Source organism: Corvus hawaiiensis, chromosome 6, assembly GCF_020740725.1.
Source record: "Corvus hawaiiensis isolate bCorHaw1 chromosome 6, bCorHaw1.pri.cur, whole genome shotgun sequence".
Taxonomy (NCBI): Eukaryota; Metazoa; Chordata; class Aves; order Passeriformes; family Corvidae; genus Corvus; species Corvus hawaiiensis.
In genome coordinates this window covers 57,151,422-57,167,659 of record NC_063218.1, presented here as the reverse complement: position 1 = coordinate 57,167,659, position 16,238 = coordinate 57,151,422, and the positions used below count along the sequence as shown (strand labels likewise).

The window sequence follows — 16,238 nt, the reverse complement described above, 5'->3', positions numbered from 1 at the left end:
GTGCCTCCCTATGTATGTTTGGGTTTTTTAAAAGGGTGGTGATTTTAAAGAACGTTATATTTGTAGATGCTGTAAGAGCTTGCAGTTAAATGACTTATAGAAATGCAGAGTGCTGTAACTTGTAAAGCTCCTTTATGCTTCTTTTTCCTTCTTGTTTTGTTTTTGTTTTTCCAGGTATGCATTCCTCGACAACCACAGAACTGTTTGTTACTGGAGCTTTGCCAACCTCTGGAACATTTCCACCAACCTCCGCTTTATCAGCGTATCAGCATCCCAACACCTTCAGCAGCAGAAACTTTGCTACTACCCCTTCTCTTACTCTTCAAGATGCTACTTTCAGTGCTACTTCGAACGGTCTCTTAACTGCCCACGATCCTTTGTTACAGATTAAAACATCGCAAGGCACTGTTCCAACTGCTTTGACATTTGAGCGCCTGGGCAGCTCTGTTCTGAGTACCAGTGTACCTCCTCAGTCATCAACATATCGTTCTGCTCAAGAATCTGCACCCCATCTTTTGCAACCTCAGTTTAGTTTGTTGCCTTCGACCCTTGGAGGAGCTCAGCAGGTGTCTCAGGCCTACAGCACATCTGTCTTCACTGGTTCCACTGCTTCCATGGATAGAGCACTTCAGCGAGAATGTAGTGTTATTAAACACCACCAGCGGCCTTCGAGTACTCAGTCTGTCCAGCCTCAACTGGCTGTTTCACAGCATTCCTTACACAGCTATTTAACAAGTACAAGTGGAGTTAACTTTCAGGATACATCTAGGCACTCGGCATTATCCTGCAGTCCAGTTGGAGATGTTACTCAGGTGAGCAATGGAGGACCACAGCAGAAGACTTCTCAAGTCACAGTAGAACTTGCTCAGTCATACACATCTGCAATTCCATCACCTGGTTTTCCGTCTGCTTCCACAGCAAAAGTGAAAAACTGTTCCATGAAGCAGCCTCCGAGGTCAACAAAGACCCCCAAGCCTCAAAGTGTAGCTCCCACTGTGCAGACACAAAGCTATGCCAAAACTGCACAAAACCAGAGTTCTGTCATTACAGGCCAAGCACAGATCTATTCCACAGCACAGCTCCCCAGCCTCTTGTCGGTCAGTCAATCCCAAAACTATGTTTCATGCCAGGCTGAGAATGTGCCACCTGTCAGTCACTCACAGGATTTCTCATCCAGCAAGGTTGAGAAGCTGCCCTCACTGTATAAAACATTGACTTTTTCTGGGCAATCACAAGCTATTACTTCTGACAGTCAGACTCTAAGTTACTCCTCAGAGGAACAGGTATTGACCTCAGTTCCAAATGAGAACTACTCTGGGCAAATGAGGGAACTTTCTTCAGTCAGCCAAGCTCAGAGCTACTCTTCTAGTCACTCTCAGGGTTTATCTCCAGTTACCCAGTCCCAAGTTAATTTTTCATCTCAATCACAAGTTTTAGCAGCTGTTAGTCCTTCAGAAAGCTATTCTTCAGGGCAGTCTTTAACATTAACGTCGCCTTCTCTTTCCTTTAATGCCTCTCCTCGGGTACAAACTCTTCCAGCCACTAGTCCTAATCAAAGCTATATTTCTTTACATTCTTCTCAGAACTCTCAGTCACAAGAATCCTCCTCTCCGCAGTCTCAAAAGTTTTTGCCATCTGTCCAGTCTCCTTTTGCATCCCCAGCTCATTCCCAGACGCTGCAGAACAATAGACCTTCCTCAGAGACAAAGTCCTATGTTAAAAGGAAGTCTGACTCTAACTTATATGCCTCATCAAAACAGGAGGAGGAATTATCAATGCAGGATATGCAGGCATTGCAACAGCAAGCTACTCTTGAATCTTCCACTCAAAGCCTAACTGAGGAGGAGATCAGTGCTCAGGATGCATCCTATAGGGTCTCAAAAGCAAATGACAGATACTCTCAAAGTGTAATCAGAAGCAACTCTCGTCTTGAAGATCAAGTTGTTGGACTTACTCTTCAAGGAACAAAAAAAGATGAAAGAATGGTCAGTTCTGTGGAACAGCTTTCCCAACACATTGGCCATATCACCAGCCTAAGCCATGATATCAAAAAGACAGCTAATTTAATGCGAGCAACACAGGTAACTGTGAGTGCTAAGGAACTAAACCAACAGCATTCTCTTATGCATAAGGTACATGAAAGTAAAGCTCAAGAGCAGCAGGGCCAAGTCATTAGCACACCACCACAGGTTCAGCCTCATGCTTTAAGACATGGTCATCAGCTGTGTTTGCCCAGTGCACAGGTACTGCTGGAATCAACCTGTGACTTGCAGATTCTTCACCAGTCAATCCTGCAGTCGGGTTTAGGACAAGCAAAGGCATCACCTCAAGTGCAAAGAATACAGAGTCCTCAGCAGGTGACACATCCATTCCTTCAGATGGATGGTCACATTGTTCAAAGTAATGGGGGTCATTCTCAGCAACAGCTTCATAGTCAGAATTCAGAAGTAATGAAAATGGACATTTCTGAGTCTTCAAAACCACTACAGCAGCATTTGACAGCAAAAGATCATTTTACTCAGACAAATCAACATGATTCAAAAAATCAGTTTGTTTCTCTTAGTTCAATATGCTTCCCAGAATCTATACTTCTCAGTGACGAGAGGAATATATTATCCAATGTGGATGACATCTTAGCAGCAACAGCAGCAGCCTGTGGAGTGACACCATCTGACTTTGCCAAATCAGCTTCTAATGAAGAGGAAATCCAAGCTGTTGAAAACAGTGAGGAGTCTAAAACACAGTTCCGATCATTGGATTCCAGACATGTGTCTTCTGTTTTCAGTGCCTCACCTACTGTAGTTGGAAAGCCAGCAAGCAGAAATAATATTTCTCTCAATGGAGGCCAAATTACTCTAAATCTTACCCCAGTGTCAACAATACAGACAAAAACTGTGAACTTGGATCAACAGCACGTTGAAACTTCTGATCAAAGTGTACCAGCAAGAATGACCTCTCCCACCCTTGGTCCTGGTCAAGAAGAGCAGGAGGCTGTTCGAGTTAAGAAACAATCCAGCATCAGTCACGAATCTGAAGAAGATAATGATGCTTCTGTTGATGGTACACTGAATACAAGAGACACAGAGTTTGTTTCAAGTGGTAGGAGCCTAAGTGAGGAAAGTGCTGCTTCAGAGAATGATTTTAATATGGGTGGTGATGATGGTACAGCAGCAGGTAACCAGGCGAAGGTTCCATTGCAGCCGCTCTCTGTGCCCCAAAGTGCAGATGGAGCCATTAATAGAACTGAAGAAGAATGCCAAGATTTAACTCAAGGGAACCTTCAGAAGAAAAAAAGCAAAGGAAAAAGCCAAAACAAAAATGCTGCAGAAGATGACAGTGCAATTCAGAAACAGGTAAAAAGAAGCGGACAGTGTAAACGTCAGAACTCAAGAGGAAGTGATTCGTGTTTCACATACTCTTCTCCTGTTTCTGAAAGTTGTTATGATACTTACCAACATCAGGAGAGAATGAGGCAAAAAATTAAAGAAGTTGAAGAAAAACAGCCTGAAGTCAAAACAGGATTTATTGCATCTTTTTTAGACTTTCTCAAGTCTGGGCCTAGGCAACAGTTTTCCACTCCAGCTGTACGAATGCCAAATAGGACTAGGAGACCAGTCACACAAATAGTTCGTGCCCCTTGCCTGCAGCCCTCTGCAAAGCCTCAGCCAGCAGCAGCAACACCTGTGGCTGCTGAGGTGAGTGGAGAAAGTCCAACCAAAAAAGCTGATGAAGAACTGAAGAAAAATTTAGAAACGTTGCCTTCATTTTCTTCTGATGAAGATGATTCTGTGGGTGGTAACCATGATCTTCAAAAGAGCATCTCTACTGCATTGTCAGCCCTGGATGATACATCTGACAAAAGGATCAAATCAGGTAAAATGGTTACTGCAAGTGTATATGTTGAATGAGATTTTTGTTGCTGATGGGGAAAAAAAAAGAATAATTTTACGTCTTCAGGTAAAGGTTTTGATTTGGTTTGGTTTTGGCCACAATTAAGAGTTTTCTTAAAAAAGTGTATTGACTATGGACTAAACTAGTGTTTTCCACAATTAGAAAATATGTAAATAAACTTTTTCATGCTACTTAAGTAGGACTAATGCCAAAAAGTTATTTTAGTTTGGAGTTGGAATAATGTGTGTGTTCTCTTCGATTCTGGTTTAGAATACTAAATATGATTTTCATCTGGGAACCTCAACAAAACATCATGTCAGAGGTTCTCAACCTATTTTAAAAAAATCCTAGCAAGAGAATATATTAATAATTGCCATCAGCAGGTGATGAGTTCTTGCTAGGTAAACATACATTTTCTGTGATGATGAAGTTGTACTGAATATGTGTATGAACCAACTTTTGCACTTGTAAACTGCACTGGTTTGGCTGGGCTGGTCCAAGGTGGGAGCCATTTGAGCCATATCGATCAGGGGTGTTGTAGCTCCATGTGTGTTGATAGGTTGCCAGCAAAAGAACAAAATCTGGGAAAGATTGGTTTGGGCAGGGAGGGGCAGCAACCACTGATCACAGTAATAATTCGTTTTTCACACACTTTTCAGTTTCAGTTGTGTTACATCCATGCTGTACATCCATGTTCAGAGCTTTTAACTGATGCTGCCTTGTTTTGAAGTATTTTCAGAATACAGAACATTTTTGCCTAGACAGGTCTCTTCAGTAAAGATTTTTTCCCCCCTCTGGTAAGCAATTAGAAACTATCCATCCAATCACATAACTGTACTAATTCCAGAGAAATACCATTGTCTTCCAAAATCATCACAGGGAGAAAATGAAACCTTTCTTTAACTCTTCTCAGGATTCAGAACCCATGACCTGTGAGCTGATTCTAAACAAGAGAGAATGAAATAATGGTTTCCCTTTTTAGATTAAAGGAGAGATTGAGATTTTTTTTTTCTCTAGGTGTGACATGATTTGCTGAAAAATACATAGAAAAATTAAATTGTAATAATTGCACCTAAGATACTGGAAAAATATTGCAGAATATGTGATATGCTGAACAATACTTCATCTTAATTACTATTCTGGGGTTTTTTCCATGGATATTTCTATGTAATTATGTTAAGTTCATGCATTTCAAAAGGCTGCACAGAGGATGAAGTTCCTTCTGTGTCTTTCAGTTGAATGTATATTTCAAGCAAGAAAGCAGTGACTGTTTTTTGTCCCAGAAAGCTGAAATCTGGACAGTGCCATGGTGTGAGCCTCTTGTTGAAGCTTGTTAATTTTAATAAGCCATTTCTGTGTACAATGTCCAAAGAAATATTTCAAATGGGTTTTTTGTTGGGTGGGCATTTCCATTAGTGTTTTATTTGCAGTGATTTATTTTACAATGTTATTGTATCTTCTTTATTATCCATAAGGATGTAATATTTATATCACCAATTTCTTGAATTCACCTTCCTATTTTGTGACAACACAAGACTGTGCATTGTACAAGATGCTTAGTAATGACATATTTCTTTCTTTCTCAATGGTGTTTTGCAGGTTTTCTAGTAATTCCCTCTTCTGTCTGTTTTTTCAAATAAGTATAGACAGACAAATGCTAAAACATATCTTTTGTTGATAGTATTAAGTAGTACATGTACCTTTATCTGCTGTTCTGACAAATATGTAAATATACCTAAGCAACTAATAGTGTGTCTAATTAAAGCTGTCAGAGCTCTCACTGAAGAAAGAGAACATATTTGCAATAATGTGAGGTGAAGTATCTGGAAGAATATATTTCACATTTCAAATTAACAATTTTACCGAATGGATTTAATGAATTCTCACTTATTTGGTATACAGCTTTTGTATTGACACATTAATTTGACATTTAAATCATTTGTTTGGAGTCACTTTTGTTAAAATATGCTACGTTATCTTTTTTACAATTTTTCAAGTGAAAAAGTCAACCATTAGCAATGATTATAGCAAAACTGTAAAGTGGTTATCTTAAGTTTCCTAAGTGATATAATCAATTGTGTTATAGTTACTATAACTTGATTTCTTTTAGATCAGCAAATCAGTGTTAAATCTAATATGTGTACAAGACTATAAAGTAATATCTAAAAAGGATTCTAATTTTTTTCAGGTGGGAAAGAATAATTTTGAAAGGTGGGACTTTTCTTTGGCTCTTTGGACTAGAGGAGGAAAAGAATGTTCTTTTCCCTTCTTTGTTTTGTATCATCAGTTCTCATTGCTCACCTCTGTTAATATTAAAAGTCCTTAGGCTATTGCCAAAGTTTTAATCTGGAACTTCCAGTTACATTATCACAAGATATAAATGATAAGTATCCAAAAGTCACACAGAAAATCTTTTCATATTTCATGTGTATTCTCTTTCTGTAATCCAATTTAAAAAGACTTAGCAGCAGATAACAAGATTCAGTGCTGTAACCTTTACTGTTGTATTTGTTTATTGTCACAAAGTACAACAGTATTACCTGGTGATCATGTCTGTAACTATCAAATTGTTTTCTGAAGCATTCAGCTTTGTTAATTCCAGATGCTAACAGAGGCAGCAGTTTAATACAAACAGAGGTATATTAGCTACAGTATTTCGGTTGTGTTTAAGATTTAGTTGTGGTCAAGATACTGCTTCTATTTTAACTCCTAGAACAGGTGTTTTTCCTAGAATAGTTGCTTTTAATATAAATTGTAACAGAAAAGAAGAAAAATCTAGTTCCATATTACATTGCTAATCCTTGATAATTTGTTTAATTAAAATTTGGATTTTTTTCTTCAGAAACTGAAAAAGTGACAGTTGTTACTGCTGCTGCCACCACCACCACTGCTGTAATAAAGCAGGAATCTCCACAGACAACAACTGCTGTAGGCAACATGCAGGAGAAAATGAATCCAGCTGACCCCTTAAAAGTAGCTCAACAGGATGCTGTGACTTCAGAACAATTGGCAAAAATACAGGAGACTGTTGCAATAGAAGGATGTACTGATGAGGAGAATATGGACAGTGAAGGAGAGGGAATGTACAGAGAACGTGATGAATTTGTAGTGAAGATTGAAGATATAGAGACACTAAAGGTAATCTGAATATTTGCTGGGGGGGAAACACATCACAAAATCCCTGCATATGAATTCAGCCTCAAGAAACTACCAGAAGAGGAAAGGCTGCAGATTAGTTTTCCCTTTCTATTCTAATATTTCCTGATTGCTGCCAAAATGCCTTAAAGGTGTCTTTCTAGTGCAGATTACAAACATGTTTTGAATGTACATGACCCATTTTATGCTACACACATAATAAAGTAAATCTGTGTGCTGGTAACCTCTGTTAGAACTTGGAATTACCTATTTTAATATTAAAAAGCATAAATTTTTCACAGGCAGTTGACTGCTTTTTTTTTTTTTAAAGATAGGAGTAGACTTTCAAGTGTAGCTTGCAAAAGAACTTGAATGGAATTGGCTTCTGGTTTTTTCTAAGTTCTGCTTGGTATTTCAACAAGAAATGTCTTCCATAAGCAATCAGTACAACTCTTCACATGAGTTTATGTGAATTTCCTTGTTGTCTTTGATATTTCGTTTTGGTTTGGTGTTGTTGCTTCACCATTTTAATTCTTCTGAATGTTTACCTTTACTTTTGTGGCTATCATAGCCAGCAACATTCTTACTGTTAGAATATTTCTAATATTTTTGATTACTTGTCTATGTGTTCATTCTCTTAAGCTGCAGTTTTAAATTAATTAATGTAGCTTTGTCACATAAGACAAGTGTTAGCAGTTTGAAATATTCCCTTGTCACTTATAAGATGGATTAAGGTATATTAGGAGATATTTTGAATTTTAAGTTTGTTAGTTGAAGAGTCATGAAAAAGTAATCATTATTTGACTACATTTTCCAAAAAGGGTTTATTTGAGTTAGTAGTTTGTTTGTAGGATCTATAGAGAATTCTCATTAAAGCTGATCATTATAAAACTTGCCTTGATGCAAGCAGAACTTAATAACTGTGGTTTTGGAATTCTAAATTACTTATTTAAATTTTATCCTTGGTTAACTTCCTCAAAAAATGTGATGCAGAAACACATTTCTGGAAGAAAAATAAGCACTGTTTTTAGCAAATAATCTTATGTTCTTCCAGGTTGCTTTGCAGACAGGAAAAGAGCCTCCAGCTATCTGGAAAGTACAGAAGGCTTTATTGCAAAAGTTTGTTCCTGAAGTGCGTGACGGACACAGAGAGTTTGCTGCTACTAACAGTGTGAGTCTTAAAAATTCCTTGGGAAGCCTCATGGGAGATGGTTTCCTTAATGGAAGTCTAGGAAACTAAATAGGATGTGATTCTGGCATACATTCTTAGCAAGCATCCTAGAGGGGGGGAAAACCCTCCAGCTCAAACTCTCCCTAAATACATCCATGGACTGATTTTTTTGCTTTCCACCGCGGGTTCTTTGGTATCCTTTCGGCTGCATAAAGGAACAAGTTATTCTCCTAACCAGAATAAAGTCAGTGGAAACAGGCTTGTGAACCAGCTGCTTTCTGCAGTAGGAGTGATATAGAGAGGATACAATTTTTAACAGGCAGCCTTTTGCCAGGCAGATAATGCTTTTGGGATAACACATGTGGAGAATAAAACAAACGGAGAAAAAGAGGCCCAAAGTAACTCCTCTTATCTTATTGTCTTCAGTTTTAATTATTATCTGGAAATCTGATGGAGAATTTTTCTTAAATTATAAATGGTATAGAGAGGCTTATCTTAGTATGTAAACATGGGGGGGTTAAACTGACTTTTTTCTCCAGTATTGGAATTTTTACTTGTTAAACTGACAAATTTTGCTTTACAGAAACACTCATGGTTTGGTTTTGGTTTTTTTCTTTCAGTATCTTGGGTACTTTGGGGATGCAAAAACAAAATACAAACGAGTGTATGTGAAGTTTGTTGAAAATGCAAACAAAAAGGAATATGTCAGAGTATGTTCAAAAAAACCACGAATCAAGCCTGTCCAGTCAGCAAGGTATTTTATTTCAATTTATTTTCCATTCTGCTATATTGTTTTCATATTAAGAACAGACCTATTGAAATAAACAGGAGTTACAACTTTAAAGTATGTTAATTGTGCTTTAATATGGAAACTGAGAACTGTCTGGTTTGCTTTAAGAAATTAAATATCAATTACTGCCTTGTCTTCCCTACTCTATTCTGTTCCATAATCAGTTATTTTGGAGGTGTTAGGGCTCTACATGCTATTTCTGTGTCATTCTTTGCCATACAAGCCTGCTAGAGTAGTGATTTTAATTTTTTGTGTATTGTTTTCTCGTATCCTGTGGACTTTGCTAGTTAGGTAGTTTTTTCTGGATTGCTTTAATGACCATTTTGTCCCAGTATACTACAAGTACCATGCTTTCTTCTCAATCCTGGAAAGTTAATGTAAAAACAGATGCTCATTACAGTGCTCTTCATTCAGGAAAACACTGGAGTTTTAAGTCTAGTTTGCTCTCAAAGAAAGCAGTGCCTTCAGAGAATCAACATTATGAAATAATCCTGATCTACTTAAAAGTACCTAGGATTTTGATGCTCCTTTATTCTTGGGCTATGCAAGACTGTCCCAGCACCTGTTCTTCCAGTGCTCTGAAGCAACCTCCTCTTTTAACAAAACATGATTATGATTAGCTTGTTATGCATATGCTGTTCTCTCAACACTGCTTTTGGCTTTTCTTTCAGTTTGTACTGCATGTTGTATTTATGGAGAAATCAGTCAGATCCCACTTCTGTCTGTGTTTCACTGAGCTTCATTAAGCAAGGTCTTTCAGCTTCCTTGTTTGGGGCAGACTTTCCGTTCCTCTCATCCTTCTACTGTCTGTTGTCTCCATCTATTCTGGTTTGAAATCTTCATTTCTGACAGATGTCTAGAATTACTCTCAGTGTTCCAGAAGATACTTACAGTGTTTCTGCTGTGCATACCACTGCTTTCCCATCTTGACAGAACTCTTCTCTAGCACTTCCCAGGATTGTATTTGCTGCCTTGCTCTCAAAACTGTAGTGCATTATTAGCCCAAAAGTATAGAACTTTGTATTTCTGATATCAATATTCCTGTTTGTTTCCCTGATTTGAGTGGTGGGAAGAGAAAGAAGAGGAGTTGTCTGGCCAAGTATTATATCAAAAATATAGTAGTATGTGTAGTGTGCATGATCTAATTCCCAGTTACAGGTGACAGTGAAGTAAGTTTATATAATCAGTGGGGAGTATATTCTGGTTAAATAAGATTACAGGTGTTCTATTACTGCCAAAACTTGTCTGGTAATTACTTCCATAAAAATTCTCTTCCATCATATTGCAGGACTATTCATTGCAAACCTAGTAATAGCAACATCAAACCCCCTGATCCACCAACACCAAAACCAACGGCAACAAAAGTCTCTTCTGTGAAACCCAAAGCTAAACAGCCAAAGGTAAAGGCTGAACCACCACCAAAGAAAAGGAAAAAGTGGAAAGAAGAATTTTCATCTTCCCAGTCTGATTCTTCACCTGAGGCCCAGAGTGAAGAAGATGGTGAGTGAGATACCATTGCTGGCACCTAGGCCCATTTGAACTCAAATGAGAAGAGTATTATAAAGTTACATTGTTTGATCTTGCATGTTTTTCTGTACAAGCCTCAGAAAGAAAATATGAAATCTGAAAGTGCCATGCAAAATGAGTTTCTTAAAACTTTTTACTTTCTGTTGGTGTATAGGCAAAGGTGTACAATTGAAGTTATTTCCAATGTAGTTTATCTACATAAATACATGTTTTACTACTTGCTGTCTGTGACAGGTACAATTGTAGGAGGAGAAGCCGATTTGATTTTTGAATACATCTAAAGAATGAGATTCTTCATTAGTTTTCCATTGCAACTGCTTGTCATGTCTAAAATAACATTCCTGTAATCTTTGCCTGCATGGAGATGTGGGCATAATTCAGATGCTGCTGTTGTTTTTTCAAAATCCAAGGAGAAAAAGCAGTCGACTTTTTGGCTGCTTCATTGCTTGTCTGAACGGCAGCTGTTCAAATGTAGCCTGCTGAGCAGATCTGCTGTTAAGACATTCATAGAACATCGAGATTCAATGTTTGCAGGAATTCTCCAGAAGAGAAAGGGATTTCTGAAGTTTACAGTGTTTATAGGGGTTACATGTGGTAGCAGATTTACAGTGCATTTTGCAGGGTTCTTTTTGTTTATTTCCTGTATGTTTGAAGCAAAGCTGTATATTACTCATACTTCATTATTGCTGCATTTCTAAAGCATCCTGGTGACTTTTAAATATGGATAAACTATCATTGGTGTACTGGAACACTGCCTCTGTGAAGACAGCACCTTTAAAATATTTTTCAAGCAAACTTGCCTGAGTAACACTCCATATTTAAGGCCTCAAGTAACCTGGTGATTACAGTCATCCTTGAGGAAGTTTAACAGCCTTGCTGGCTGAATCACTGCAAAACCCTGGTGTCAGACATGGAGCTATAAAAAGCTCCAGAATGCTTACTAGTACTGATGACTACTCCATGTGCATGTTAAAATTGCTGTCTATGAAAAAATAACAGCTTCCTCAGAGTAAGCACAAATATGTGCCTACATTGCTTCACTGATAAAATTTTCTTTTGCCTTTTTTTGGTGGGTTGAAAAATTAGGTGTAATTGACTTCAGTTGTATGCAGGCTCCTAAGTGACAGTAGTACTCTGAAATGCTTTTTCCTGTTGGATGACTTCAAATTTTGCAATTTTGGGAGGTACTTGCAACTACACTTGGGGTGCTTTGCTTGACTGAAGTTATTAATTATCTTTTTTCTCTAAACTTTCATCTACAAAAATAGAAAAATGTTTAAATTCCTTAAAATAGAATGTAAATTTTTAACTATATCTAGTTTAAAAAGTTGAACCATTTGTATTATATTTGGTGTCTGCCTCTGTTTTTGACATGTGAGTAGTTTATTGCAATTGACTGCATTGAGTTTTAATCTCTTGGGGTACCAGTAGGGGTCACTTGTGTTTTAAGAGAGAAACCTTCCATTTTGAAAAACACAAATTTGTAGGATATTGAAGGAAAAAATCCTTCTATCCTGTTTACTTTTCAGAGGTTATACCTCCAGCTCCACTTGTTACTCGCTTTTTGAATACAAGAGCTATGAAAGAGACTTTCAAGAGCTACATGGAGTTGCTTGTTAGCATTGCCTTGGATCCAGACACAATGCAAGCCTTGGAAAAGAGCAATGGTATAGTATGTTTAACATTTGTGTGTTCTTACTAGATTTTAAGGTTATTAATCAGAAAAGCAAGTGGTTTTTAAATAAAACCCCGCAAACCTAACAAAATTCTAGTTACATAACCTCATTGGAATAATCTACATGTGTTATTTGTGTATATATATATTTTTGCATTCTCTTTGAATAATCAAAGTAATTTGGAAATATTGTTTTATCTGCTTTGCTGCATTAGAATTTTGCTGTGAATGTCAGAATAGAGCTCTTTGTTCCTACAGTTACTATACTTCAAACCTTAGCAAACATTTATTTAAAATTACAGTTTCAAGTGTGTTTGCTTTCTCATGAAGAAATAGGCTTATAACTGTAAGTAGTTATGATTCCTCCTACTATTAAGAATTCTGCTTTTTAAACTCTGAAATCTTAAAATCCAGATCAAAGAAAATTATATTAACACTTTTTTTTTTGTAGACAAAGTATTTGGATTTGTTTACCCTAGTAAACTCCAGGGTAAAAGTCGAAACTCCTATTTCTCAAAATTTAGTAAAACACTCATGTACCAAGATAAAGGTTCCAAAAGAGAAATCATTTTATGTATTATTTCGTTGTAAGCTGTTGTTTTGTACTATTTTCTGATTGCCTGAGGCTAGAAAAGATTTTTTTTTAACACTTCTCTCCTGCCTCTCCTGATTTGTTCTGAGTGTGCATTAGTGCACACTTACCTCAAGATTTCAGACCCATGCATTATGTCAGTAGTCCCACTTAAAACCAAAGTAATTGACTTTATAAATAAAAGGCTTCATACTGAGCTGTAAATTTTCATTCCTGGCCACATGCCTGTGTTCAGCTGTATATTGTGAAATTCACAGTGGTTTATCAGATAACTTTTATCAGTAAGCACTTTCCTCATTTTTTTTTTTAATAAATGCCAGCAGGACCATTTCTTGTAAAATGGAATAACAAATGTCAAAACCACATACTTGTCTTCATAAAACTGCCAGTTGTATTGCACAGAAGAGGATTATCTAGGAAATGGTGTAAAATTGTCTCTAAAATTTATGCTCTGTATTGCTCCATCTTAATTTTTCCTTGCAGGAAAAGAAAGTCAGAGAAGGAGCAGGATTGTAGTCAGCAATTAAACTTCGTACTACCTAGACCAGCTTAGTGAGCCGATCAAAAAAAAAAAAAAAAAAAAAGATTATTCTCTCACATTTGAAATTAGATTATGTGCCAATTGCTTTATTTTTTACTTTCCACATTGTATATTAATGGGTTAAAGTATAGATTGAATATGAATCTCATGATTGTGTGTCTTAATAATCAACTGCTGTGGGTTTTTAATGTGTCTTTTAGATGAGCTACTTTTGCCTCACATGAGAAAAATTGATGGTATGCTGAATGACAATAGGAAAAGGCTGCTTTCCAAATTGCGCTTGGATCATGCTTTCAAGGTATTCTCTTTCAAATTCTAGGCTTTTAAAAGTGGTGTTTTAAGTAAATCACTGAATGCGAACCATGCAGGCACAGCTTAGAACCCAGAAGGCACATTTGTAACAGAAGTGAATATGGGTTTGAAAGAGATGCTATAAATTTAGTGCTTGTATGTGGCATTTGGAGAACATTTTGTGATGGAGGAGTTTATACTGCAAAGGTAGAGTTCTAGTTTTGCTCCCCATGCTTTCTGGTTCATTCTCAAGCATTTTTTTTCCTTTAAGCTTTTCAAGTTTGCCAAAAGAAAGTCTGTTTCCTGTCCTTCTAGAGCTTTGGTTAAATGTTTGTATTGCCTAAAAATAAACTTTTACATGAAATAGCTATGCTGTGGAGCAGATGTCTGAACCTCTTTGAAGTAGAGAACATGATCAGAGGAGTTTAAAACCAGGACAGAGGGATGCAAGAACAACTCATGTGTGTGCTCTTTCATGTATCTTCAGCATGGAAAGTTGAGAAAAGTGTGGATAACAAGCCCATATTACAGCAGCTTTGACGTGGTAATAAAAAAACAGGTCTGGATGTGGACAGGGAAGAGAGAAGCCGTACCATCTCAGTAGAGAGAAGGTAAACAGGAGGATAATCACTGTGCTTCCTACTGTTCCCACCCACCCTCCAAGCAACAATGCAGAGTTTGCAAGTGCAGGAAGGTTATTTTCACTCATGGAGTCATTTAGGTTAGAAAAGATCAGTTCCAACCATTAACCCAGCACTGCCAAGTCCACCACAAAACCCTGTCCCAAAGTGCCACATCTGCTGCATGTTTCAGAGACCTCCAGGGATGGTGTCTTCACCACTTCCCTGGGCACCCTGTTCCAGTACTTCATAACCCTTCTGGTGAAGAAATTTTTCCTAATATCCACTCTAAACCTCCCCTAGCACACCATGAGGCCATTTCCTCTTGTCCAACTGCTTGGGAATAAGACAGCCTTTTGGCAATGTCTATAATCAGACTGATTATTTGTTCTAACAGTTTTGAGGCCAACAGCAGTAAAGCAGGCCTGACTATAAACACCATCAGCCCAAACTTGCTGTTTTGCCACTCTTTCCCTGTCCCCTTATGCCCACAGTACAGAGACACTTGGAGAATTAGTGCTGTCTTTGGAGGGCTGTGAGCTTATTTTTGAGAACTAGGTGAGAGGAGGGAGATAATAACAGACTTGAAAGTTCTGCTCTTTTCCATCATGAAACCTTTTTTCCCCATTCCATTTCTGGTAAGCCTTGTGGGACATGAAGTGGCCTTGTTTCAGGGAGGAGAACACCATCAACCAGTGAAACAGCTGTAATTCACACTATTCTTGGAGTTTTTTAGTGTTAGTTATGCTGTGTTCCCAACAGCTGAACAATTTCTGCCTGCTTGAACAAAATTTCTTGTGGCTTCCTCCTTACAGTAAAAAGGCCTGGGGAGGGCTGTATAATTTCGAATGCACAGAGTCTCAGAGAGGTAGCATATGTTAACACCCCATTTCTGTTCTTCTGTGGTAATAATTTTGTGTTAATAGTTATTAATACCTTGTTTTGACCTGTCGGTGCAGAGAAGATAGGCCAGTTAAGGGAAGATATAAATTTGTAGAATTCTAGTTCCATTCACAGTATACAAAAAGTGAGAGGTAGCCACATTTGATTTTTTTTTTCCAGTTTAAGGGGAAAAAGCTACTATAATTTTCTGTAATACCAACATGTAATTCCAGCTGCTAATTAAGTTGGAGTCCTTGGAGTCCATAGTGAATACAATAGCTTTGCTGTGTGTTCACTTAGAAGCAGATTATGTATCATATTTCTAAAATTAACTTGAGACTGTATTCCATCATATCATCTGCAAGACTTTAATGAAGTTAATGGATATAAGGAAGGGATCTGCTTGTGATGTCATCTGCAAGATAGAAAACCTTTTATGTTTTTCTTCTGGTGTGACAGTGCCAACTTGTGCCATCCTTGGGTCAATATCTTGGATAAAAATGAAATGCCTACCTCTCATCATAAGTGGTTGCATTGGTTAGGAAAATGTGTAATACTCTCTAAGATACAGGAGGTTTCTGTTCCACCTTTAATCAAATAACTAGTTCAGATGTTAAAGCTGAATGAGGCACTGAAGGAAGCAGTAAATGAAAAATATCATTTGTCATTCACTGGTATCAATCAATTTGAATGATTTTACATTATCAATGTTCTGCATTGATAGGCATGGATTAATTTAATAGTGGTTTTCCACTGGATATAGTTAGTATGGAATGTGTTAGCACGGTATTACAAACCAAAGCAGACACTGAAGTTAGCAGTGAGTGTTTGGTAGTTTTGCCTGTAACATTTTTTATAGTTCTAACATTCATTGCATCCTTTGGGTAAGAGTTTTTATAAACAAAATTATAAAACGTTATTGTTGCTTTATTTGGAGCTCAGTAAGTGAAGCCTCTCAGCTGAATTGTGTAAACTTCATTTGAAAATAATTATCACCGTTTTGTGTCTCGTGCTCCCAAAGATGCAGAAATCACCAGTATTCACTTCCTCATTCCAATTCACATTTGTCTGGTTTTGGACAGTGGTGTGGCTGTGGAACTGTTCTGGTTCTTAGGAATTCTCC

General features: G+C 37.5%; 1 protein-coding gene across 1 annotated transcript in view; it reads left to right on the top strand.

Annotated features, from left to right (window-relative positions):
- QSER1 (glutamine and serine rich 1) overlaps positions 1-16,238 on the top strand; it is a 44,329-nt gene that overhangs the window by 21,049 nt on the left and 7,042 nt on the right. The window contains exons 4-10 of the mRNA XM_048307309.1: positions 175-3,873; positions 6,734-7,029; positions 8,081-8,197; positions 8,818-8,951; positions 10,276-10,487; positions 12,044-12,181; positions 13,523-13,620. Of these exons, the coding sequence (XP_048163266.1) occupies positions 175-3,873; positions 6,734-7,029; positions 8,081-8,197; positions 8,818-8,951; positions 10,276-10,487; positions 12,044-12,181; positions 13,523-13,620 (4,694 nt within the window). The remainder of the gene's footprint in view (positions 1-174; positions 3,874-6,733; positions 7,030-8,080; positions 8,198-8,817; positions 8,952-10,275; positions 10,488-12,043; positions 12,182-13,522; positions 13,621-16,238) is intronic.